Source organism: Lepisosteus oculatus, chromosome 7 (genome assembly GCF_040954835.1).
Source record: "Lepisosteus oculatus isolate fLepOcu1 chromosome 7, fLepOcu1.hap2, whole genome shotgun sequence".
In the NCBI taxonomy this organism is placed as follows: Eukaryota; Metazoa; Chordata; class Actinopteri; order Semionotiformes; family Lepisosteidae; genus Lepisosteus; species Lepisosteus oculatus.
Genome location: NC_090702.1, coordinates 47078460 through 47106087, shown reverse-complemented (window position 1 = coordinate 47106087; position 27628 = coordinate 47078460). Strand labels below are relative to the sequence as shown.

General features: G+C 35.7%; 1 protein-coding gene across 1 annotated transcript in view; it reads left to right on the top strand.

The window, feature by feature from the left end:
- Positions 1-27628, top strand: part of snd1 (staphylococcal nuclease and tudor domain containing 1) — a 305771-nt gene that overhangs the window by 189156 nt on the left and 88987 nt on the right. Inside the window, exon 17 of the mRNA XM_015352232.2 lies at positions 14151-14339. Coding sequence (XP_015207718.1) covers positions 14151-14339 — 189 coding nt within the window. The remainder of the gene's footprint in view (positions 1-14150; positions 14340-27628) is intronic.

Sequence of the window (27628 nt, the reverse complement as noted above, 5' to 3'; positions counted from 1 at the left end):
AATTATTATAGTACATTCAGAATTTTAAAATAGTCTCTTGAAGACAAATAGATTTTTCTAGATATACAGATTCGATAAGCTGCAATGGCATTTTTATGGAACACTTAACTGCACTGAATCAGCATTTGTCTCCCCTGGACATCTTTGCTCAGTCTTTTGAAATACGTTGCACACCTAACGACTTAATATTACTTTTCTGCAGAAGTAATCTTTTTAACTGTTTGGTTGATATTTTAAGCATTTCTTTTGTCTATAAGGCAAGGAAGCTGTTGTCATATTTTTGTTTACTGATTGACCAACATGTCTTACTTGAAATACCACATGTGCAAAAATCAAGTAAATAGAAAAAAACAAGTAAATAGAAGGCGAAGAAATATTTTTGTGATTACTTTTCTGTTGGCTTTCTTCAATAGTGAGGGTTCAGATTGCAGATTTAACTACAGCAAAATTTGGCACAGCTCAGCAGTCATTTCTCAGAAAAATTATAAGTGTGCTCACAATTCAAGTCTCCTTTCATAGTTGATTATGTACTCATGTTAATTGAAAGGTTACAAATCTGAAGACCAAAAATGCTGTTGAATAAAACTAAGCAAACACACTTGAAAGTGCAATGTCATCATTAAAACTCTTCACTTAATGGTCTTTACATACAGCCAACAGTAAAATGTCTCAGAAACCCTGTTTTTTCAGCACTGTGTAACTCATCTACAATGGTAAAGGAATGACTGGAATTACAAGTGTTATTGGTTTTCTGATTTGGCTTGTACCTGTAGTATTGCCTTTGATGTGGAAAGGCAATTATCATAAATTTTCTAGCTAGTGGTTTATCTGTACTACAAACAGCACTATCTGCTGTATTCTTCATTCATTTTTCCCAGGTACACTAGAGTCCCAAGGATCACACTCTGTCAGTGCCAATCTAAATAGGTCAGCTGAGATCACTTGTCGCTTGGAGCTTAAGAGCTTGGTTATGCCATACCTCAGTTCCCCAGTAGTTTTGCCCCCTTAGTCTTTATCTGTCCCAAGTTTGACAAATGGTTAATTCCAACAGATGGGCTTGGGGCAGGACTTAACAAGGACATTCTTCCTTGAACAGTATATACTGAGGGGTAAGATCCCTGATGAATCCATTTACCTTTCGCAGCACAGGTCCTCTTAATACTTTTGACTTTGTTAAAAACATTGATAAATGCATTTGTGCTGCTGCAGTTCATTTACATTTGAATCGTAACTAATAAAATAATGCTAATTAACACATTGCACCCTTATTCAGCCAAGGCATGCTATAGTCAATCAATACAAAGCTATTTAAAGTGATATTGCTTAAACTGCTTAATTTGTGAGAGGTATACTATTAGAAATGCTGTTGGTGGAACAAAAATGCTATTTTTTATTCATACTGCTAAAGCATTACATATCTCCCAAGGGAAAACAAAATCAATACAAGATTGCATTAAATAACTAACAGGAAATTTGTGAAAATGGTTACACAATGCCAACTGATAGCATAAAAGTAATGAACTATTTTAGGTTTTTTTACTACTGAATATATTTAGGTTTTACAGGACTGAACTATTATTGGTTAATTGTATATATGTTGTGCATGACTTTTGTGGTGTATGTACTGTGTGGCTGCTGATTTTTTACCTGCAGTGTCTACTTTTCATGCAGATTTAATGAGCACTGCATGTGCATGCTGTCTTATTATTTGGATGCTGCTGTTGCATCCTATTCTATATCTAAATCTAAAGTACTGTTCATGATATTCATACTATCATACCTGACTCTATATAATATGTAGTGAAATCTAGCAAGTAGTCATGTTAACACCTGATTTTTTCCTAATCATCTCGTCTTAATTTGATACTATTAATGTCCTGAGGTGAACCTTATTCACGTACAGTAAATGCAAATGTAAAATAGGCCTTAAGTGTAACATTTATGCTAAAACACAGCATATTGTATTAAATAGTGCTTTTCAAAATTAAAGTTCCGAGGACTTTCCTCCTTGTTTTCCTGAGTCATGAGTATTATGAATGTGTAAACATATATACTGTATCTACTACCTGAATATATCTATAAAAAGGTCTGGAATGAAAATGTTTTGAACTATACTTTCTTTGCTCTTTGTGCCTTTATAAGGCACTTATTTTATTCAAGGCCTTCTTGGCAGCAACAAATTTCTACACAAATTACTGAGGCTAATGTGTGTGAAATGTACATTTTACAAAGCAACATTTTAAAAATAGTCTCCATTAACTTTTTCAGCATTGAATCCTTGAAATCCTGGAAATTAAAACAGAAAAGATGTTTACTGAAGCATTTAGTTTTCAGCTGTCAGGTGTCATGTTGAAATACAGTACAATAAGAAAAGGACTTCACTCCTTAGGACAAGATTATTTCAGGAATTTCTCTTCCTTTGCATAATTAACTTTACGTCCACCGCTAACACTTAACAGAATAGTCCCAAGATGGGCATTTGATTTCCAATCATGTTTTTCCTAATATTTTAATACCAATTTAGTGTTAGAGACACCATTTTATATTAATGTACATAATTGGGGGCGGGGGTAGTTCTTGTGTAGTTTGGTTAATGGCTGAACCATTCTCTAAATCCAAGTAAAATGCAAGCCCTCAACTCTTAGTGGTTAATATGTGCTCAAATGTACTGTTATGTATTTCAGAAAAGGGAATTCGCTTTTTAGCATGATTTTAGGGGATAAATACAATGGCAGCCCAGCACTTGTTTGTATACACAAACAAACAGTCAATGTCAGTTAACCTTGCATGAAATTTCTAACTTGTAGGACTACATTGAATCTAAAGTGTAACAACAAGTTGGCTATTTTTTATATCCGTAAGCTACATAAGGGGGCTCTATATTGCCAGGAATTTAGTGTAATTTCTGAAATGGAAGCTTAGGACTTCTATTATTTTAGCATATAACCCCGGTGGTTCATATGAAAGTTAGCAGAGGACTTGTCCCTTTTGAAAACCCCCCACAGATCAATAGATTCCCATTAAATTGAACTGAAATTCAAAATTCTTTCAGTGTTGCTTTCATCCCAAGGGCAGCTTGTCTACTGATGTGATTAAGACAATCTTTCTTGTGGTTTCACTTCACAAGCTTGAATTAATTCATTCTACTTAATTAAAAAAATAACAAACTTGTTACATTGGTATTAATTTAGGAAATAACCCATGGAAACTAATTGAATGGTTATTAATGTGTAATTAGGGGGGAGGAAAATGCAAAGCCTTCCCTTTTTTGGTGTTTAGCAAAATGGCAAGGCATTTCTCTGATGAACAGGCTCTAGACGGTCAGCAAAAGCTATGGATATACTTGTATACAGCCTGCATTCCAGGACTCTGCTGATGTGAAGGCACATAAAAGTAGTTCTGCCAAAAGGCACTATTTTAATCTACTGTATATTGCACTTAACATGCTTTGGCTATCTGAACAAATTTGTTTAAAAATAAATAAACTTGTTTTTCAGTGTAGTCAAAAGATGTTCTTGTTAACAGTTACATTGCAGAATTCTAAAATATAAAAAATATATCAAGGTGCTGAATTCATTGCTTTGCTCTTAATGTCTTCACTTTGGGGCTCGTTTTTTCTCATTTCTGAGCATTTTAGCTGGCTATGTTCCCATTGATGAAGGCATTTTTAAATGATTTTAAACTTCACAACATATGTGAGGAGTCTTAATCTACTGTGCAAGGAAGTAAAATATGTTCCAAGTGGCATCTCTGCATTTTAATGCTACAGTGAGCAATGCTAACATCAGAAATACACTCTGGAAATGTACACTCCGAATGCAATGTCCATATTTCATGGTTTCCCTTCACAGGTGGTGGACTCTGGTTATGGGGAGCCACAGTCCAGCAGGTTCAATAGGTCACACTATTTCATTTTGACCAATTATGCAGGAGCTTTGCTCAGTTGAGTTGTTTAGATATAGTTTGAAATGAAAGTCCCTTACTTGCTAAATTGATTAATATTTAAATACTCGAATAGTGAGTATTGATCAAATAAAGGTGACCTATAAGGTCTACTGTATTGTGGCTCAACAGCACACGAGTTAGCCACCTAATCTGGATGATCCAGATGGTACAAAAAGACACAAGGAGTAGGTACTTACTGATTAATATAGAAGAATTTGCTAAGAATAGCAAAGATTCGGTGGTTACGATTTGTCAGGTACCACCTTTTCCTTGATGTGTTGAATGCTACTCACCCAGCGAACTCACGTCTTCTGCATTATATCTAGCTGTTACTGGAAAAACGCTGTATAATGATGTTAATAATATCACCCCTGGATAGTGTAAATTATAACACAGGATGGTGTAGCAAATATTATGCTGAATCTGCTGTTAAGCAGAAGGCAGAACAGTGCTAAATTCCATATCCTTTAAATGCAGTGTAGTTAAGAATGCATCAGCAAGGATGGCCTTTGTCATTAGGCCATAGCTTAGATGTTTAAAATAGAGCCCCCTGTGTCTTTTGGTTTTCTTTCCAGCTGAGGTCTTAATTCCTTTAGCTAATTTGAAACCTTTAATTGAGCTATTTTCTTGATTAAATCTTTAACTCTTCAGCTCTTTAAGTCAGAAAGGGTTGGACATTTTCATTTTCCCCATTAGATGTGATAGGTCTCAGGAACTCCAACTGTATCATTTAAGTGCATAGTTTTTTCAATGAATACAGTAAGTGGCACATGAAGAACTAACACCTACATTACTAATTGGAAATTGGAAGTTTTTTAAACATCTGTAGAGGAGCAAGAATTAAACTTGACTAAATTAACAGTCATTCTGGCTGTGTTTTTTAAGACCTATACACCTAGTGAAGGAATTCTGAAACCAGGGACTGAGCGATAGATGTCAATTAAACTTAGTCGGTTTTACAGTATGTTTCTGTATAGGGTTTGTATAAATAAGAGATAATTAGCATCAAAACTGTAAGAAACAGATTGTATTTCACCAGTACTATACTCGTAAGCCATGATAGAAGCAGCATGCCCTGATGCAGATGGCTTTGTCTAGATTTTGATAAAGCCTAAGAAATGAAAGATCATCTATACCTACAGCATATGGTGGCATGCCATACATACATGTACATAGATGAAAACTATTGGAAACTACAGCTTACTGCTTCTCCCTGCAGCACATCATTTTTTTGACTGAAAAAAATAGCTGAAGTATTCTTTGACAGAAATATTAAACCAGATAAACCCCAAAGGTGTATATTTTGTCTCTTCTCACAAACTAAGATAAATTCTTGAACAACTCTTTATGTTGGGCTGCAGGGTAACTGTTCTGTTCCGCTAAGGTCAAAGCCATTGAAAACAAATGCCTGTCAATGTAGTGCATTATCGATCTCATTCTCTTATCTTGAATTTGTTTTGTTTTTTTTAATAGTGTTAGTATAACATCCTTATATGTTTGTCTTTTTTACGTGCATCATTAAAACTGGGCCTTATCTTATTTCCTAACCCTAGCTTTAGCCTGTAGAAGTTCATGATATTTTTTCTCTAGTATTTTCTAGTCTTTTTCATGTTCTACACCTTTTGTTAAGTAGCATATTCTTGCTTCACCGTGGTGCTGTGACTCTGTGACTAAAGATCTGTGCCTGTGGCTGGAAGGTTGCCAGTTCGTATCCTATGGCCGGCAGAGGAATGCTACTCCGTTGGGCCCCTGAGCAAGGCCCTTAACCCCAGCTGCTCCAGGGGCATATAAATGGCTGACCCTGCGCTCTGACCCCAAGTTTCTCTCCCTGTCTGTCTCTCAAATTCCCAATACAAGAAATTTATATAGCCAATTAAGTGATCTTTTGTAGGTGCATGTCTATATAGCTGTCTTCTGAGGTTATACATCTTCAGATAAACAATTTAAACTAATTGGTTTTCTATATAATGATTTTCTTCATCGCTTTTGGTCGAATTTAAATCATGTTCATATGCAAACATCTAAAGTTCAGATTGAACTAATAAAAGAATTGTCTGGGGTAGTCTTAAACATTATATGTAGTATTAATTCTTATGCTATGCAGATTTCCTTGTATAATGTTATCTTTGCTGAATAACCAGCATTTTTTACATAGCATATTAACTGAATATTAATATCTTAGTAATTTGCATGTTACCTGGAACTTTAATAGGCAACAAATTAAGATTTCAGATTGTCAACTGAAAGTGTTGATACAAGATATTTGATATTAATAACCTTTTAAGCTATACAATTAGACAAATGACCTTCTTTGAGCAGATGTAATTTAATTTGTAAAGATTTAAGTGAATTTGTAAAAATGTAATTACACTGTCAATAGCATGTATAGTCACAATTGGAAGCGCTAGAAGTTAGGCCTCTGCCGTTAGACATGCTGTTTTGTGGGATTGTGTAACATTATTTTCAAAGATAAATAAGCTTTTTTAATGATCTTTGAACCCTAGAGTACCACACGATGTCCCACAATATCTCACAAATGTTTATTGTAGTTCAGGTCTTGTACACAGGGCATCCCATAGCATGTCAAGGAAACCGTTGTTAAACGAGCAACGTAAAGATGTCTGTTGTCCTGCTGGAGTTTTGTCATGTCAGGTGGAGCCCACATGAAGGGTAACAAAATAGGTCCTGGCACTTGATCAATGTAGCGCCGTGCAGCTAGGTCACCATCAATCACTACAAGTGGAGTTCTTAAGCGACCAGACACTCCTGGCTAGACCATCACACTTGGACCTCCCCATCAATCTTGCTGAGGTGTCATGACTTGTGGTCTCCCAGATCATGTCCTATCATTGATAGACTGCGTTTGGCTGTAATGTCTTGCCAGGTTAGAAATTGCTGGCTGTGAACACCCCGCACAACAAGCGACAGTGTGCTGATTTAGGTAAATTCATTATGCTGATTCACATTTGTTAATCAGCACATAGTACACTGACTTAGTCCCGAGGCCAATATACTGGAGGAATGAAGGCATTATTCTCTTGATAAGCATATTGGTTCTTATTTTAGTTTTTTTTTCTTGAGCTAATTTATCCTGTTGCTCTCAGTGAAAATGGTGAAAAGTCATTACTTGTGCCTAATCAAATCTCTCACTAATGAGGTGTCTACCTTAAGTTCTCATGTGTGTTAGTAACCTCAGTTTATCACCTATGAACAATTTATTAATGAATATTATTCAATTATCCTAAACCCATCTGATTTATTTTTTAAAAGTTTGCATGTTTTAAATAATGTTGTTTCTTTTGCTGTACAGTGCACATTTTATTGTTACAATATGTAATCATAATGTATTCAGTTGGGATTTTTTTGCTGTTGATCAATAATGTCAAAGTCAGTATTTGATAGAGGCACCTTTGGCAGAAATTACAATCACAAATCTCTACCAGGTTTGCACATCTGAACACTGCTATTTTTGCCCAGTCTTCTTTGCTATATATATATATTACTATTAACACTGTAATTAATAGAATATGTAGTTAAATAATGTTGTTACATAACTGTAGGTTTCAGAAAGCTGTTACTGATGAATCGTGTAAAAAAAGGAGTCCCCCATCACATGACAGAGCACCTTCTGAAAGATTTGTGTGTTGAAAATATTAATAAAATGCAAACGTCTTCTACATCAAGTACATCAAAGAAGATAGTCATAAAATTTTTCTTGTCCTGATTTCATTAAGACTTCTGTTTATCCAGTCTCCTAAGACTGTAAGCTAAATTGCAAGCGTTCTAGTAGCTTGCTGAACCAGGATAGTTTGTCCTCCCAAAAGAGACAATTACGCAGCTATCCCTTGACAGGTTAATTCAATTTTTTGTGTTCCAAGCAGATCCTGTGTTAATATTTGTATTGCTCTTAGGTACTTTCAGAATGGAAGTAGAAAAGCATCTTTGTCCTATTTCCCTTCCAAAAGTAAAGTTATACATTGTGGTAAGAGGAAAACATACTGTAAAGTTTTTGACTTGTATATACTGTAGAAAGATCGAGATAACTTAACAGTGTAGAAAGCAGGAAGAGGCTTCACTCAAAAGTACACATTGGCATGTAGTACGATATTTAAGTAGTCACTGTTTTTTTTAATTTATCTTATATGGGTGCCCTGCCTCATTAAAAAAAAAGGATCTTCTCCGTTGTCTGAATGTTTTTTTTTCCATGTTACTTCTATAAGAAAGCTTATAAAATCTCAAATTACAAAAAAGCCATCAAATTGACAAGCCAGAAAATTATTTCATATATGTAATAGTGTTGTTAATGGATACCTTATTCAGCAGATTATATCACATTTTTAAATGTCTTTAAAATTATATAGAGAATCCTGAATTATAAGAAAATATTTCATCTTGGCTTTCAGGTATATTTAAGAAAAAACATGAGCCTTTACTATTTTTGGTATCTAATATCCTGGAAACCCACTGTATAAAACTGTCTATATATATACAGTAACACAGTGCTAATATACATCTTTTCCTTAATTGTACATTTAAGTAGTCCAGTTGCAAAGCCAAGGAAAGGTCTTAAGAAAATGTATGTGATAGATTGAGCTTTTTGGTGTGTACATAACAGACATGACATTATGGCAAAGTCATAATGACTTTTTAATTACTAGTACTGTGACCATGGACCCATAATGGTTTGGTGCTCTGTTTATTATAAATGATTGTATTACATTTGTGAGAAAGGTGAATGCATTCTCAAGTTTTGTGTTCAGTGGCAATGAATTGTCAGAAGTGGTGCCCAGTGCAATATAAATAACAGCTACTTTAATTGCAACAAAATGCATACAATGTTTTTTTGTTTCCTAATCAATAGGTTGACGGTTTTATTAGATGTTTTGGTTTCAAGTAGGCAGTGAAATGTTTTGTTTTTATTCACCACATGTATTTATTGCACATGCACTATTCAGAGAAAGCAAGTGGATCTCTGCAGGAGGAGAGGGAGGCAGACGGAAGCACATTAGAAATCAATACAAGGCTTATTCCTAATAGAGTTCTAGAATGTGTAGGTGTTTGTGGGGGAGGGGAACGCCGTGATCACACATCTTCTTTCTGCTTTGTTTTCCATCCCTGTATATGGACAGGGTGCTTCCAGCACTTTAGTCTTTCCATCTCTCAGAGAAGTTATGGACTTCTAGTTTCTACAAAAACTACATTAACATAGATCCTCATAAAAGCACAATAAAGATCATGGATCAAACAGATTGTTTTAGTGCATTTAAAATTGCCCTTGGTTTTGCTAACTAGAGAGGATTTGTTGGTGTGGAGAATCTCAATTATAGACAAAAATGCCTTCACCATTGGACCTCGGTGCTGTAAAGTACGATGCCTTGCGAATGATTAGAAAAGCTTTTTATTGAGATTGTAAATTTTTTTAATAGAAGCAGTAGGCTGTCATGGGGGTTAAAAGACTTATGCATTTCATCAATACTGCATGGTGTTAATATCCTTGTAGTGTTGTGCAGCTTCTGAGTCAGGCCTCCACTTTGTCCTGTTTTTTTAATTCCCTTTTCATTCCATCCTGTTTTGTACTTGTCACTTTGAAAATAATATATAGCTTTTCGGCAGTTTCTACAGCTTCTCTTTCATTTTTGGTAAAATTTAGAAAAGGAAATGAAGAAGATTAACATTAAGCTTTTTATACTTAAGGGGAATTGTAAATGCTTAATCTTTCTAAATCTTAAAACCAAGAATAACATTTTTGTAACTTCTAAAGCAGGGGGACCTCTAAGAGACAATGGATTAACTACTATTTGAATTTGAGCATCTTTTGACTTTACACTTGAGTTTTACACAGCGACTTTTAAAAGAATTGTGCCCAGTCATTTTTATTTCATTGCAAAACTGCTTCAATAGCACTATTTCTCTTTTATCATTTTATCTCTCTGGCAACCCCATTCTGTAAATTATTTAATCCACATCTTTAGTATTCTTTTAAGAGTCCATAAAAATGCAGGCTAATAATCCAGATATCCATCGCTTTATATGCAAAATAGCAAGATGCACAGCTGAAATGCAGCTACTACCCTTTTGCTTCTTCAGTTGACATTTGGGTGCTTAGAGTGTTAGAGAGCTGAGTGACTTGGATTGCTGGGTTATATAACTTCAAGGGCACTCAGAGAGGGAGAGAAGGCGCCGGAAGCTTGTAGCATACACTGTCTCTGTTCCATTGTCAGATCCCAAATAAAAATAATGGCATTCCCCTTTTTCGCAGAACTGGAAGACCAAGCAGAAGCACATAAACAAACATCAGCCTTTAAGCATGTCAGCACAAATTGTACAAAGGGGGTTTGTAAATTTGCAGATTTTGCAGAACAGATTTTGTTACCTAAAAAAAGGACTTTCTAATCAGAATATTCAGTGACAATTCCAGGCATAGAGAAAAGATGTGCCATTCTCAGACAGACAGCAGTAATGTGCTGAAGAGAAATTTTAAAGGGCCATGCTGTGGGGATGAGTGCTGATAGCAAGCAGGTGAAGAGCTAATTAGTTTTGCCTGGAGCACCAGCTAACCTAAATTAGATGAAAACATGACATATTACAACTATCTCAGTTTTATGCGTAGTATATCATGCATTCTGTTTGCAGATGACTATCTAGAGAGGATTTTTCCGAGGACTCAAGATAATTGCCATTTCTCTATACATAGTGTCCTAATGCTCAACCAAGGTGGAGAATGTTAATTTCAGATTGCTTACCTTAAAGTGGACAGATAACAGAATCAGTAAATCGTTAGGGGTTTCCGGAAGATATTAGCCACATGGCAGCCATGATGTCTAGGATTTGATTTGTATTTCAGCACCTATCTCCTCACAACAACAAAAAATCTATATCAAATATTTTCATTTAGGATACAAAATTTTGTAATGAGTAAATAATTGGTTCGTGTAAGCAGTTTCAGTCTTGCAAATCCCTACAGTGAGCCCTTTTTTAATTTTTTTTTATAACTGCTGTGATGTCAGCAGGTTTAATTAAATTCATTAAAACTCGAGTTATTTCCCTTGCAGATTGCACTGGGTTTTGCTTGTGTAAGACCAAGCAATCTTGTTTGTAGCAAAAGAAAGGTCACTGGGGGAGAAGTGTGATTACTTTTTCCTTCCCAGGCGGAAAAGGGATATAGCAAGGTATTCCAATGTGGATTATTAAAGGTACAGCAAGACTTTGGCATATGATGTATGCTGTTGTCGTACATGTACTGTACAGAGAATAAAATGATGCTTATCTCCCTGAGCATTTGTTTTTTGAAAACTAATGTATAAAGAAACTGGATGCTGACCAAACATATTTGGTGTCATCATTATCTTTGATTAACTGATCATTCATGAGTCAACGTGGTATACCTGTGTGACTTTGACTTTTGCATAAGTGCTAAATCACATCATTAGCTAATGGGAGCATCTAACATGTTGACCGTCATGCCTGGTGAAAACTGAAATAGAAAAACACAAGTAGTTGCCAATGTGCTCTGCATATGAAGAGAACAGCACCTTTGTGACATCAGTATGTCAGAGGCTCGATTAAGTCCATAATGTCTATCCCATCTGGTGTGCTCAGGGACAAAAATGTATAACCTGGCACGGTACTGCAGCCAAAGAGTTCATCAGTAAAAGGTCCCAATCTGAGAAACCACACATCAAAAAGCCTCACCAAGATCAAAATCACCATGCTCCATCTTTGATCATTTAGCCTTACCAATAGCATATAATTGAACATGTCAGGTTACAACAACTGTATGGAAACAGGTAAATGGTCATAGTTTGCTGGGCAGACAACCCCACCACCACCATCCCAACACAATGAAATGTGAGCAGTCCCTAATGTCCTCTTTAGTGACAGGTCAAGGTTTTGTCTATACCACCTTCATCAACATCAGTGAGCATGACACAAGAGCAAAACTACTGTTTGTTTATTTTTATTGATTTTTCCTTGTTTTGCTTTCTGTGCTTCAATGCATTTTTTTTCCAAGGGATGTTAGAACAGGTGGAGTCATTTAAGGATAGTTTATGTAATTCATTCCAGATGAGTGCAACTTCAGGTTATCATAGATTGTACTTTTAACATCTTAATTCCTTGCCTCATGCGTCCTTGATGCTTAATGGTCATGTAATAATACTGTATATAGTAGTGTAATTTATCCATGAGTGTTTTGGCTGTTTTATTTTCTTTCGTATTAATTTATTTGACCACCACTTTTATCCAAACTTACCTCTGTGCCCATTAACAGTACACTGTATAACTGGGTATAGTAATTCAGAAGAAAGCAAGTGAAGTACCTTGTACAACACTCCAAAGCTATTGTCCCCAGTCCTCCACTTTAGTCTTAACCACTAATCCACACTTGCCTTTGATTTTTAGATAACTGGATTTAAAATGTTTAGGTTTATAATGTTATTCTTTAGTTTTCTTGGCATTTTAATTTCTTAATATTGAATGTCCACAGCAGATTTTATGGCAGTGCTTTATTATATCATTTAACAATGTTAATTGTATATCAGTCCTGTTGACACAGACATCAGTGTCTTAAAGGCTTGATTCATTGATGCTTTGGTTATACAGCTGGGATTCATCATTTCAAATCCTAACCTGGTTTTCAGAGTTAAGAATTGATGCATCTGACTTCAAAATCTTGATGTTGCAGTTAAAGTGCTTTAGGGAAACTTCAGCAGCTAAAGCTTCAGATTTCCCAGTAATGAAGTTAAAGAAGGACATCCTAGAGGAAGCTAGGCTTTATAACTTATAATACTAATAAACTTACTGTAGATATGGAAAATGTTTACTATAAAAATGTATTTTTTTTTTTTTGCTGTGTAACTGTATATTTGTACTGCAAAAAAACCTGCACATGCAGTTTCCATATGGTGTTATTTCCTTGATCTGCCTTTTATATTTCTTTGACTCCCTAGGAAGCGCACTTTGTGGTGATGTGGCTAATATAATTTTGTATCGGTCAACTGCTCTTGAGATGAGCCTTTTAGAGTGATTTATTTCAAATAGGTGCTTATTGATTTTTGAGTGCAAGGGACCAGCCACAGGGACTGGCACGTCACTGATACACAGAATTAACTCCTCTGATGGGTTTTTGCCTCAAGTTTTTGAAGAAGAAGAGTTCTTTCTGTTCCTGCATGACTAAAAAAAAAAAACCTGTTTCGTCTGTATGAAAGTTGTGCAATAATTGAAATTATATTAATGCAAAATGCTTTTCACATTGAAAACATTTTAGCATTTTAATATTTTGCATTTTTACATGCTGTCTCATAGTAAATTAAAATAATAAATCATTCTCCAAGTCATGAATATCCATATTTTAAGTCTGCATCCATTAGTCAGTTTTCAGTTTCTGATTTCCAATTGATGTTTTTTGGTCTTTCTGAATATTTACTTTACAGCTAGTCATGGTATTTATTGTGAGGTATAATATAGGCATAATAAAAGGAGTCACTTCTAAACTTTCTTAAAGCTATGAAATTGCAACATTGTCTAGTTTTCAGAGGTTTGCTCAGATTATGCTAGGTATTATCAGTAAAGTTGTAAAGTATTCTTAAGGTGTTAAAATAAAGAGATAATACATTTAATGCATCCAGTAGATGCATTAACCCTACCATACACCACCCTAAGTCCAGTGCACACGCCTTCATGTAATATTTAATTTTTTAAATAACCCTTTTATTTAAAAAATAAGAATTCCTGTTTAAACAGCTCAGCTTCATGACACATTTCAACCTCCGGACAATGATCGCTAAGTGTCTTTATAAGTTGAATGACAAAGATGAATAAAATTCCATTAAAAGAGAAGCATTTAAAAGGAGAGCATTTCAGCCAGCAGCTGTTCTCAGATTTGTGCTGTGGATAATTTTTAAAATCGATATAATGCCTATAATGTCAGATAAGTGTCATTTTTCATTTGTTTTCCAGCAAGCAGTGAATATCTTTGAGAGTCAGTTCAGTTTCCTGCACTACAGTATAAGATTGGAAGACATTGCGTTTATGATTTAAATTGCCGTGATAAACTAAAAATAAACCTATTGCTTTAACCAGTTTACGTGATTTGATCTTTTTTTTTTAACGCTTTTGGAGGTACTCACTCCTGTGTGAAGTAGTACTTGATGCCAAGCACATCTGTGGCGAACATGCTGATGGTATTTCCTTTTCCCTTTCCCTAGGTGGAAGTGGAGGTTGAAAGCATGGACAAGGCTGGGAATTTCATTGGCTGGCTTCACATCGATGGGGTGAATCTCTCAGTGGCCCTAGTGGAGCATGCTCTGTCCAAGGTCCACTTCACTGCTGAGAGGAGCTCCTACTACAAAACCCTGCTGTCTGCAGAGGACTCTGCCAGGCAGAAGAAAGAGAAGGTAAGAATTTGATTCAGCTGACCTGCATTAACCCAAAGCAAATGTTCAGTGCTTTGTCTGAGATCAGAGCCTGCCCTCTCTCTATTGTTTCACCATAGCACATTTGCTTGTCCTTTTTTTTAAATTCCACAAGGAAATTGAAATATGTTAGAGACTCATTGAGTGTAAGTGAAAAAGAGAATTTAAAAAGCTCCTACACATTTAAGAACAATACACAGCCATGCTTCAGTTTAATTCACAGACGGAGGTACAGTAATTGACCATTTTCAATTCCACTGGAATCACAGATATATCTATTCAAATCAGTTTGTTCTAGTAAGGTGTGAAAAACAATAGTAAACATTTGTCTTCTTTCAAATGTAAATTTATTTACTGTGAATGTTCTTTGATTTGCCTTTTTTAATTGTGAATTTATAATTATTTATTTTTGGAATAGCCAACTTAATAAACTTGTATCACTACTGCATCCCTTGAACCAGCTAAGAAGACGTAAAGGTCACATGCATTCTACGTAGCCTTGGGTTTCTTTTCCCACTTCAAGCACAAACAGCAGAGTTGAGTTTTGGAGGAGGACAGGCAGCAAGAGCAATGTTGCCCACCAATTCATAGAAAACCGATGAACTGAAATCGCTTCACCCTACACTTGTACCCTCACAGCCCTCTAATGATTTTAGATACTGATTTTAAGTTATAGGGCTCAGTTTGCCTCTTCAATGCAAGTGGAGACCTTTATTTAGTGCCTTCGGGAGGTATTCTGAAAGGTGGACATTTTATTTTGTTATTTTGTTATTTGTTCACTTTTATGTGTGTGTGTGGTCATAAAGAATGCCTGTGCAAGCCACTGTATATAATGAGGCAATCGAATTTGGTGTTGTCGACAGCAGCCTGAATCCAAGATCAAGGATCAATGCGGAGTTAATATACAAAGAGTATTTATTTCAACTACCTACCTCTACGCTTATTCAGGTAACAGTGTGAGTTTTGGTTTCAGGCTGTATTTCATCAGGCTTAATGAAGTCTGAAAATTCAGCTTCATTTGTGGTCGAACACGATAATTCGGAGTGATTTAGAAAGCAATTTAATACTTCTGTATTTAACCAGATGATTCATTTAAAAACAAAGTCCCATTTGCAATGATAACCTAGCCAAGAGGCATATACCATTTTGTCCAAACAGATGACAGAGCAGTCAGATAAAACTAGAACGATTGTTAAAAAGTAACAGAACATTACTATAACAGGGTGTGGAAGTGTTAACAACTGCAAGAGTCAGGTAGTAAAGATTTAATCATTCAACTAAAAACAATGTTGCCTTTAGTTTTGTAAATGACTATTTATACATTAAGCCACTTAATATTCCATTCATATGTTGATAAAACACTGCAAAAATCAAATGATTTTTCATGCCTAGATTACGGAACACTAACTGATTAACCTTTTTAATTGTGAAATTAGAAGAGGTTTCGCTTTATCTGTTGAAAATGTTCAGCCTTGCATCTGCTTTGCATTAATTACTTCCATGAGTATAAAATACCCAACATTGTGCCAAAACATACATAGTTATACAGTTCTATGCTTGTGAATTTCTTTGTGAATATTTTTTTTTTACAACCACATACAGATGCAGCCAATCAAAACAAGTGGGCGATACCGCATTATTTTGCGGTGCGCTTTACGAAGTCTACCGCGAGTTTCCGTAAATTATCCTACAGTACCGCAAGTAAAATAATCGTATCCGGAATTTCCGCAAGGTGGAGCTAATAAAGCTCAACCTCTCATGTTTGAGCTGTCGCCATCAAAGTCTTTAACAAAGATATTACTAATAGTATTAATAATGAATGACCTTGGACAAGCTGTAAACTCAAAGTATTGCCCTGGTCCACATTCTTTTTCTCATTGACCATCTTTGTAAAAGTAACACCACAGCATTTCACAATCACCCATTTGTTTCCAATCATGCAAAGTACAGTAATTTTGGAGAATCTCCGATTCACCATGCCTTTCACATGCTCATAGAAGAGATTGATTTAGGAACATAAACATATTACTGTATGCAAACTGTACTGTATACAGTATGTATATGTATATTTAATGTCTTTACTGTGCCTGTTTAAGTATTGAATATTTATATGGAATTTTACCACTGAAGGGAAATCTTAGTAGCTGAGCATAAAAAGAATTGGAGTATACTGTAACGCTTGTGAAGGCCATAAACGATATTAATTTTGGAACATAAACATACAGTATATGGCTGGTCTCGGTACTTTAAAGAAAACATACACACCAGTATTCCATTTCTCCCTAAACATTTTAAGCATCGAAGTCTTTAACGTGATACCAGAGTCAACAAGCATACTTTTAGAATTTGATTCGAATCCCGCTGGAGCCATTACTTTTTTTTTAACAAACATTTCTTTGAAAAAATAAAACGTTTCCCTGGCTCAGAGATTAAATAAAACTTCACTCACACCAAATAAATTTATATTTCTAAATATCACGACATGATCGAATTTAAGTCATTTTAATAACAATGAATAGTCACCTATGCGTTACAATATAAACATTTATATTGATTTAAATCGCGTTTAAATCGCCTTTATTTAAAACCCATAAATAAAGCTGATACTGCGATACTTAATCTGTGACAGGAAAATTCCTAGAAAGTTAAAGAGCAAAATGTACAAGACTGTGATTAGACCTGTACTACTATATGGAGCTGAATGCTTGGCAGTTGGAAAGAGGGAAGAGAACTTGATGAGAAGAACTGAAATGAGGATGTTGAGATGGATTCTGCAGATTTCAATGAAGGATAAGATCAGAAATGAAGAAATCCGTAGACGATGTAGGGTGGTGGATATGGTTGAGAAGATGCGAGAGGCGAGGTTATGGTGGTATGGACATATCATGAGGAGGGACGTTGAGGAAGTAACAAAGAGGGTAATGGAATTTGAGGTGGAAGGTAACAGAGGAAGAGGCAGGCCTAGAAAGAGATGGATAGATTGTGTGAGAAAAGATATGGAGGTATGTGAAGTGAGTGAGGAAGATGTGCTTGACAGAGACAAATGGAGAAGAGCAACCAAAGCAGCTGACCCCAGGACAGTCTGGGACTAAGGCTGTGAAAAAGAAGAAGAAGAAATACAGCTGATACTGTTTAGACTTTTAATTATTTAAAACTGTATTACAGCAGCACAATGCACAATGCAACGTAAATCGCTATCTTTGTCTTCTGCGTAATAATGTTCACCTCTCTGTCCAGCAAATGAACAATAGTAATAATAACTAACTTTATTGTATATAGCGCCTTTAAAGGTGGCTCCTCAAAGCGCTTTACAGGATAAAAACAATAACAACAATATTGTTATGCTGGGCAAACGATTTTTTTTAAAGAAATACAAAGTGAGATATAATGATGTGTTCTGGCTTAGACATTAACGAAGAGTATAACACGTGGGTGGCGTAGCGGTCGGCTCTGGCTTTCCCATCTACTGTATACCGATACACTGCAAGTACAACCCCCCTCTCTGCGGGAGTGCTGGCTGTGACGAATTAAACCGGTTTCACAGGTATTTTCAAAGTAGAAGGGGGCGAGATTTCCAGCGAAAGACACCTCCCCCCCCCCCCTCCAAAGCCAAGTAAGTACAGTACTTACTAGTTAAGGAAGCTAGTCTCCTCAATGAAATCGCTTTAACATGCTAATGCGTTGGTGTAACAGTCCGGGCGTGGCAAGCTTCTAATGTCAACCCGACTACGGCGAAAGGAACCCTTTTTTCATTGGAAGACAATGAACATATTCTAGCCCTAAATGAATTAATAGCAAACATGGTTTACATAAAATACATTTTTCCGAGAAAGTTTAGCTTTTGTCACTAATGAAACCACTAAATAAAGACATAAATATAGAAATCTTAAGATTTTTAAAATACATGACTTTGCTAAAATTTATTTAAAGATAAAAACGATTACAAACGCCAGTGGAGAGAGAGAACAGGGGAGGGATGTTGGTTTTGCATAAGGGGCAGGGCTATTGAAATGAGGTCTGTTTGGAAATGTGGAGAAACATGTTCTGGCTGTTTGTGAATTATTGTTGTTGAGTATGGAGTGTTGATTTTTGATTTTGTGTAATGCTTTATGTTGAAAATTGAGGTGGATTTTGTTTATGATAAAGAGGATAAACTGGGATGGGAGGAGGGTTTGGTTTTGCATAAGGGGCGGGATTATGATAATTGGAGGAATTTGAGAGAGTTTAATGGTTTGATATATTTGATTTTGTATTGTGGTTGTTATCCGTTTTTGGTTGGTATTGTGCTTATATGGTTGTTTTTGTTGGTTGCTCGTTATTATGGTTATTATGTTTGTGTCATTTTTGATTATTGGATGTAATCAAAACAGAGAGAGAGAGTGAGCACCTTCTTTTTACTATTGTAGCCAAAGGGCCTTGCAGATCAGATTCCCTTCCCCCTACGGAAAGACAGACATGTTTTCACAGTTTAGAAGCCGCTCTTCAGACACAGACGAGCGAGCAGCCCCTAGATAAAACATCAACTTTATTTAAACTCCAACTTTTAAAATACACGTTTCGAATAGGAAGAAATCCTCTTCCTGGTACAGTATGTATAGCAGACCAGCACGTCTTTTTTCTCCAATCAGAGGGGTGTCAGATGGTGTCAGCCAATCACCATTCTGAAGCCCTACCGTAATCTCTGATATAGGGAGACCCCAGAATTCTGTCCCATAGTTTAGATAGATGATAGATACTTTTATTGATCCCGTGAGGGAAATAAAGTAAATCATTTTCATTTTAGGAAATTATTAAACGCTTGGATAAAAACAAAGGAGATTGTCTGTTATAGTGGACATAAAAACAAGAGTTTGTTGCAGCGTTATTGGAAACCCAAATTTAACAAAAAATCGCTGGCATTATAACCTAGAAGACACAGACTGGCGCCAGACCAGGAGAATGCCCGCAGCGTAAAAGAAAATGCCATATGAACTAGGGATTGGACAGTTTCCAAGTGCTTGCACAATCGATGGAAATGTTCAGATAAATGTGCAAAAGAAATAAATAATCATTAATTTCATTAGCATATTGGCTAGCTAATGTCCTCTCTTTGCTAGTTAGTGGCTGTGTTTCTGCGTTGGGTAGCAACGGGCGGAAGATGTAAACAGCTTAATTTTCATGTTAAATATTTTTTTTTCAATTAAAATTCATTCTATACAGCAATCGCATATTTGGGTACCGTTTCATAAAACTTTCATGCTTGAAATGTTTAGGGAGAAATGGAAGACTGGTGTGTATTTTTTCTTTAAACTACCAAGACCAGCCATACACAGTACAGTTTACATACAGCAATGTTTATGTTCCTAAATTATTATCGTTTATGACCTTCAGATGCGTTATGCTCCTCTTCTTTTTATGCTCAGCTACTAAAATTTCCCTTTAGTGGTAAAATTCCATATAAATATTCAATACTAAGTGGTATGCACCACGAGTGCCCCTGTCGGTCATTTTGGTATATAAGTATAATTGCTTACACTTATATAGCGCTTTTCTGGACACTCCACTCAAAGCACTTTGCAGGTAATGGGGATCCCCTCCACCACCGCCAATGTGCAGCCCCACCTGGATAGTGAGCGCCCCCTGCTGGCTCCACTAACACCTCTTCCAGGAGCAACCTTAGTTTTTCCCAGGAGGTCTCCTGACCAGGCTCACACCTGCTTACCTTCAGTGGCCTGCCAGTTGTGAGTTGCATAGTTATAATGTTCATCCTTAACTGGCAAGGGTTGCCCATGACTCAATCTAGAGTTAGTGAAATGCACAGGCCTAGTGGATAACCAGATTGAAACCTTAAGGGTAGTTGGGAAGATGTTGGATGCCTTTCTCAATCACCATAACATAATACTGTAATAGTGCTAATTTAGAAGTTCATTTACAGATAGAATGGTGGACCATCTCCATGGGTCAAGCTGTCTGCCAGTCTGTGGCACAACACTTTTCACTTGCATTCAAGACACATATGGACACAGATGATATTGATCTCTTATGTAGAAGTGTGTGATTTCAGTGCATCCATGTGACGCATATATGTATATCAGAAGCTTCAAATTTATCTGTCAAAATCTGAATCTGGGATTGCATTTCTGAACCATTGGAGCTTGACATCGTTTAGCTCCAGTTTCTGTTTTGGTCCTCTTATCCTCTCATTCCACATTATACAGTTATGAAACAGACATTGTTTTTTATTGTTGTGGCTGCTGTTTGTTTCTGTTTATTAAAGGAAGAGGACCAAGGAGCTGAACTCACTGTATTTATGGGAAAAAAAGCCCTGGATGACAGTAAGGGGATTGGGGATACAACGAATCAGGACTGTTCATGGAAGTGGGGTTATTCTCACTCTGGCAGCAGACAGATTTGTAAATCTTACAGTCATAGGGTTTCGGACATAATTAACCCATTGGGACCTGTAATAAAAGCTGAGAGCCTTGCTTTTCTTTTGAAGTATCAGCCCTCATTTTATTGCCCCCTTGGCAGTGTGTATGCGAACACACAATTTGCAGTGTCAGGCTTTCCATTAAGGCGAGTTTTAAAGTAATATACTGGACTCTGTGGGTTTAAAAACTCCTCATTAAAATTTACTTAGGGAGCAAGTTGTACTTGCGTTTGTTCAAAACAAAATAACTGCTTACCTCTGCACAGTCTGCCAAGCTTTGCAACTCTACAGTTTTAAACGAGTGAAGAATGCTTTATATTTTTAATTTTGATGTTATCAAAGGCATCAATGGAAGCACTGTATGTTGCATTTATAAGCATAAATATTTGTTGAAAAGATGTGGTCAGTTACCTATGAACTACAAGAAAATTTCTATAATTTAAAGCACAATATTATATTTAAAGCACAGAAATTATTTTTATTACAGAAATACTCTGCAATTGATCTTTTCGGCAATGCAGTAATGTTCTATATGACTGACGCTTTGCAATATCCTTCTGATATGTTGTATATGATATGACATATTCAAAATATTTAATATTTTAAAATGAAAAACAGTACATCAACGCAGGAGTACAGCAAAGAGAAAAACAATATTCAAATAGGAGGGGAGCACATTTTTAAATCAAAATTTTAAACCAAATTTTCTAAGATATTCAAAATTTAGAATTTTAGAACAGTATTTTATCTAAGGTTTGTTATTTTTTTGTGATTCTTATTATTAACACATTTCAGATTGCATTATTATACACTTTGATTGCTTCTTTGTTTCCTTAGATGCAGATCTCAGGTTACTTATGTGGGAAGAGTACACTGATGCCATTATTACTCAAGAGTCAGGCATATACTTTAGATAAATATAAGGCCAAGGTGTATGAGTTAATAGTTTTCAAGAAATGTGTAAGCCATGTGTATGACCAGGAACAATATGCTAAAAGAGTTAAGATGCACTAAAAGGCTGTGACATTGTAAGACTCATAAATCTGTCACAAATTTGAGGAAATTGTCAGGGTACAGTATGTACCAAACAAATGCCATGATATGTACTGTATGGTGTTTCTATTATTTTTTGTGGAAGTAATTTGTCTGTTATGTATTCAAAAATATTCAAGGCCCTCAAAGGGCACAACAGACATCTTCAGACTAAATAGTGAAATATGTATTACAGGACACAAATAGAAAATGTGTGGAAGTGCAAAGTGGGAATTGACATTTGCTCTAAGTGTGTTGGATGTTTAAAGTGTAACACAACTTTGGGCTGTAGTATGTTGGCACTGTGACTGGCCTTTCTTTAGGGCGTTGAGGCCAAAGTGAACCAGAAATGAGAAGTTACCATTTGTAGGTTTGGAGTCCATTTCAAAGACAAAACTTGTTCTTATGTAGTCTTTGAAGTATTTCATCAACTAGAGGCAAGAATCCACATTCATTGAGGTACATGTATTTTGATCAGAAAATAACATGTTGATGCCCTTGCTGTTTTTTATCTGTATTCAGCTAGATTCATTGTAAATCCTCTCTTCTTTCTGACACAAAGGGGTCAGGTAGGCTGAATGCTCTTCTCTCTTATGTAAGTTATGACACAGTGTTCTCATTTTGCAAATCAAGGAACTTAATCCATGTTGAAATTGCCTCTTATTTGTCCAGATTACCCATTAGGTAAACAGTGAGTGGAAAACTCTCAGCATTGTAATCTTGGATGGAAGTTATTTCTTGAGTATTAAAACTTAAAACAGAACAAATTGAAATGTATAAATAAATCACTGAAGCAACTAATTATTAATAAGATAGACCTTAATCATTGATTTTATGCCTGCTACAGTTAATATCTTGCTTTTTAAAACGTTCTGCAGAAATAAGTTGTACTGCATGTCAGCACATGTCAGTCAAGATCTAGGTATAAACTGTTTTTTGTAGAAAATTGAGCAAACTAAGGACAAATTCTAAAGGATCAATTCTAAAAAAACAATATTAAACACCAATTTAGTTTGAATGTTGCAGGTACACTCTTTGTATTGCACCATTCAGTGGTACAATAAAATTGCAGTCACCCCCCACTATTCTGATTATGTACATCAATGATCATTTCACAAATGTCAATGGATTATCCTATTGATAGATGTTAAAAGTACAGTAGTGTCTTTGCCAACTGATTAGTGTACTGCTGTAACTTAAAGATACAAAACAGGAAAAATGAGTTCTTAGATTAGCCGATGTCTCCTGTTGAGCTAAATAAATCATACAAAATATACTTAAGAAACTGAAGAAAAAAGTCTTTGATACCCCTGTCTCAAAAGTAGCCTTTTCACAGTATTAGATAATCAAATATGTCTATTTCTCAGTAAATTATAACACTGCAACAAGTGTTTGGCTCATGTTTTTGTCATAAGTAGGTTGTTATGCTTTTTTTTAGTTTGTCTAAATTCTCTAAAGTTTCAAGGTCCAATTTTTCTCAGGAATTCTATTTTATTTTAAAAAATGGGTTTAAAATAAGCCACGAGTTTTTGAAGAGCTTTGTTCATTGTTGTTGAAAAGTAAAATATTGTAATTTTTCAAAAGAGGCAGTGTTTATTCTTTTTTTGTGTCTGGATTGGAACTATTTTTAGGTGAAGTCTGATTCTTGTTCACCAGATATGTTTTTGTAAACACTGCTTCTTAGAAAATAAATGTTCTTCATTTTCCCCTTACCCCATTTTCTTTGGAAAAAATGCAATTGCACTGAATCATCCATATCATGATGCGATTTGGATTAGTGTGCTATCAGTTCCATGCTGAGACTTCAATAGGCTGAAAATGTTGGAGTCATTTACTGCAAAGATTTTTATCTGAATCGGAAATTTAGTTTCTGACATTTCATTCACTTTTTATTTTAAAAAGTCATTCCTGGAGAATGTTAGTATTTTTTAATTTAATTACACCACCATAAGTCATTTTGTGATTAAAGCTATTATTTAGAAGTGGAAGATGTAGTAATATGAAAGGATATCATCATAAAAACATTGTTTTCAGAATATAAGAGAGTTCTGCTGTGGTAACCAAAGGTCTATTTGGAAAGAAAGAAAATAAGAAAGACTGAATGCTCAAAATCAGGAGGTCCTGTTGAGCTATTGCATTCAAACCCAATTTAAAAGAATATATTTATATTACATATCACTGATATAATATTAATGTATGTATTATAATATTACTGATGAACATTTATTGCAAGAAGAAAGAACAACTTTGATTGATTGAACAGTCCCTGAATTATCTCACAGTAACTTTTTCATGGGCTGAGATTTGACAATTCTGTAACTTTTTGCGAAGGATCCCTGTGCATGATTCATTGCAATTACTTTTTAAATGTAAAATGTTTAAAACTTTGAATCAGTTCTAAATCCTTCTTTTATAAATCTCCATTTAATATCCCCGTGTTCTTCTTGATGAACCAAGTTATGATGTACTGCTACTAGTTATGATGTAACACTAAACTTGTTAATTACAAGTGCCATAGGGAAGAAAAAGAAATGTACTGTTCCACAATAGTGTTTTTGCTGTGTGAACTTATGCTCCTGCCCCCAGTCAGTTGTGACTGTTATTACTTTATTATCTTGTTCCACATGTGCTTGATGTTACAATACAGATATCTGTTATTTTAAGGTGGGAACCCACTGGTTAACCTTCAGTGTTTTAACTTATTATTTTTAATAAAAGCATTGTAATTATTGGAATTTGTTCTGTCCAGTTTGGAATTGCAGTTCATTTAGAAACCTGCCTTACCTCCGTGGTGCCTGGTATCACATTGGGAGACTGTGAAGAGACTCTTCTGACACGGAAAACCAAGATAACCAAAGCCATTTTAGGCTCACCTTATCCCCAGCAGCCCCAGCAGAGTGTCATTGCTTGGAGAATTCCTTCACAGTCTGCTAATAACGTGCCCCGTGCTTAAATCAGTAATGTTAGGGCTATAGGGCTCAATGTGTTTTCCAAGCAATTGTATTCAGTAGTCACTCAAGAGCCTAACCCTCATTTGTTCTTATCCATGAAGGTGCTACATGTAGGCTTGATGGCTCACTTAATGTGAGCAAAATTAATTTTTGAAGTATTTTCTTTGCTTGCTTTCCTTTCTTCATAGAGCTGTTTGTTGTGTCACACCCAAAGATCTGAAATTTCGAATTCATTCTGAAATTATCATGTCTGGACTGCTCGTTATCTGGATGCCGATTTTATTTTGTTTTCCCCACGTTCTGTGAACCTTGATATATTTATTTTTCGGATGTTGGTGAGATTTAGGAATATATTTGTATCACTGCTTTCAACAGTTTTCAACTGATGTTCTAAAGAAGGCAGCCTTGGGATATCAGCACAAACTGTGCTATGGCTGTCTTTTAAACCTTTTAAACCATTTTTAACAACTGCAATCAATGAAGACCATCTAAATTTGGAAACTTCGTTTGAATGTGGGCCTTAACTGAAGGAGTATTATGTTTTCTATCATTGTGTTTTTAAGCCATAGTTTGGCTCTTTGTGATATTACATTTTTGTTCACTTCTAAATGAGAAAATACTGGTGCTGGATGCTTACATGTTTTTAGAAAATAGCGGATGTCTGTCCAAACTATTGTCATCACTTCATGTGGTTTTTCTTGTAGAATACTGTCAAGTATTTCTAAGTGTACCAAGTGAAACCTGAAGTGTGCTCTACAGGTCTGACAGTCCTCTCCAAATTCATTGAATCCCTGATAAAACAGGAACAACAAAAGAGTAACAGAACGTTCGACAAACTGAAAAATGTTTCGCTGAAATTCTACAAATGCTATACTGTAATCATAACACCATTACACAGAGCAAAGTCATGTTTGTCATCATTAACATCCAGAATACACAAGAGCCACATTTATTTACACTGCAGAACTATTTTATTAAACCTTTTCAGGCAAGATGTCTTCTGTAGTGTTTCTGTGAGGTACACTTGGTACTATTTCTTTCCTAGTTTTGCCATATGCCACATTATTTGATGACATGCCATTGTAGCGTCCATTTTCATCCAAGCGTAAGTATCTTAAAAAAGGAGGCCATGTTTTTAGCTAAAATCCTGATATACTGTATGTTGGAGTGCATTATTTCCCATGTTTGAAAAGGGCATAAGGCAAGTTACGTGAATGTGAAATATAACTGTCCCACCCCCACCCCTGTGCCATGTTACACATTGGACATGTGTAAGGTTTTCACTACACAAGCTTCTTTCTTTTTTTGCTCCAAAAATACATTTTTTTGAAGAATGGTTATAAGAATTGGTTTACATTTTCATTCAGATGTCTGGATGTTAGTCCTGAAATCAGAAGAGGACTTTTCCTTGCATCCAGGTTATTCATACCACACCCATGCAGGCGATGTCAGATGGTATTTTTTTTTAACTCTGTACATTTTTTTACTTTGTATGGTATCATTTTATGTTGGAGATCTTCCATCGTTACGAATGTACAATATTTTCTATTAATACGCTTTGTTTCGATAATACCAAAATGTGTTTCTGTCAAGTTTAAAAATAAATTATGGACATAAAAGAGCGAAAACAGATTTTACATAAAATTACTTTAAATGTGTGGTGAATCAATAAGTAAAAAAGGCGCTGAAATATTTTAGTTCATACTGTCAAAGCTGCTTTCAAAGCAGTTTTTTGAAGTCAGGCTGTTTTTTAGCCTTTGGTTCTATGGTTTCTTCCCAGACAATATGTCCTACCCAAGTAATAAACCTATTACTTGTTCCTTTGCAGCCTATTCATGCTGATGCATCTACCCACCTGAACCATGTCCCACTGCCCATGGTGGCACAGTGCGCCTGCTTCTATTTTGTGGTACCTGTAGGTACTAGTACCTTTAAATTTCTTAGCTGTGGAAAGCAGTGGATTTGTTTTTTGGGTTTCTTTTGTAGCCATCCTGCATTTGTGGAGATTGACTACCTGCAGGATTTGAAGAGCTCTCTGAGCTTTAACCATGAAGATACATACCCTAGGAAACACAAAACCTTCAGAAGCCTCTTGTATAGTTGTGCAGGTTTCCATTTCAAATGCACAATCTTACTCTAGATGTTTTTTTGCAGGGATATGTGGAGCTGGGGATAAATCTCATGTTTTGTAGCACTCTCATGTAGGATCCTCATGTGTTCTGGAACTCAGTTACTTATTTTAGGAGCATGCCTTTGCTTTGTGCAATAATATTATAATTATATTGTCATATCTTTAGAGTTTTTATGCATGACAGACTGTAACATATGGTAATATGGTGTTTTCTGGTTGTGTTTCATTGGAGGTATAAATGAATCTGGCTATGAGTATTTTCTCTCGTTTCTGTCATGTTATTCAAAGCTGTTCTATTATATTTAATTGTTATCTCTGTGTAAAGGAGAGATATCTTAGCTTCTACCATAAAATATCTCAGAGCAGCACAAGACTTGTCCAGCACGTAACAATCACTTTGGTAATCCCAACATTAGGTCCCTGTGCCCAAGAACTCTTCAGAGCCATCACTGCAGACATCAGCTGCTTATTGTTCTGTTATCTATTTCCTCACACATTGCAAAGCTGTTTGAATGCCTTCCTTGCTTTTTTTAATTCACACATCGATTTCTTCAGTGATTGATCAGTCCTTTGATAATGTGTTGCCCAGGTATTAAGTCGCTTGGTTATACCTAGCTCTTTTTGTTCTGTATCACAGACATCACTGTCTCTCCTCGTCACACACCAATTTCCTGCTGTGTGAGTCCTTTTATCTGGCTAGTTCTCCTTTTTCATCTCACAAGTTTCTTCTTTTTTTTCTCTGCCCTAG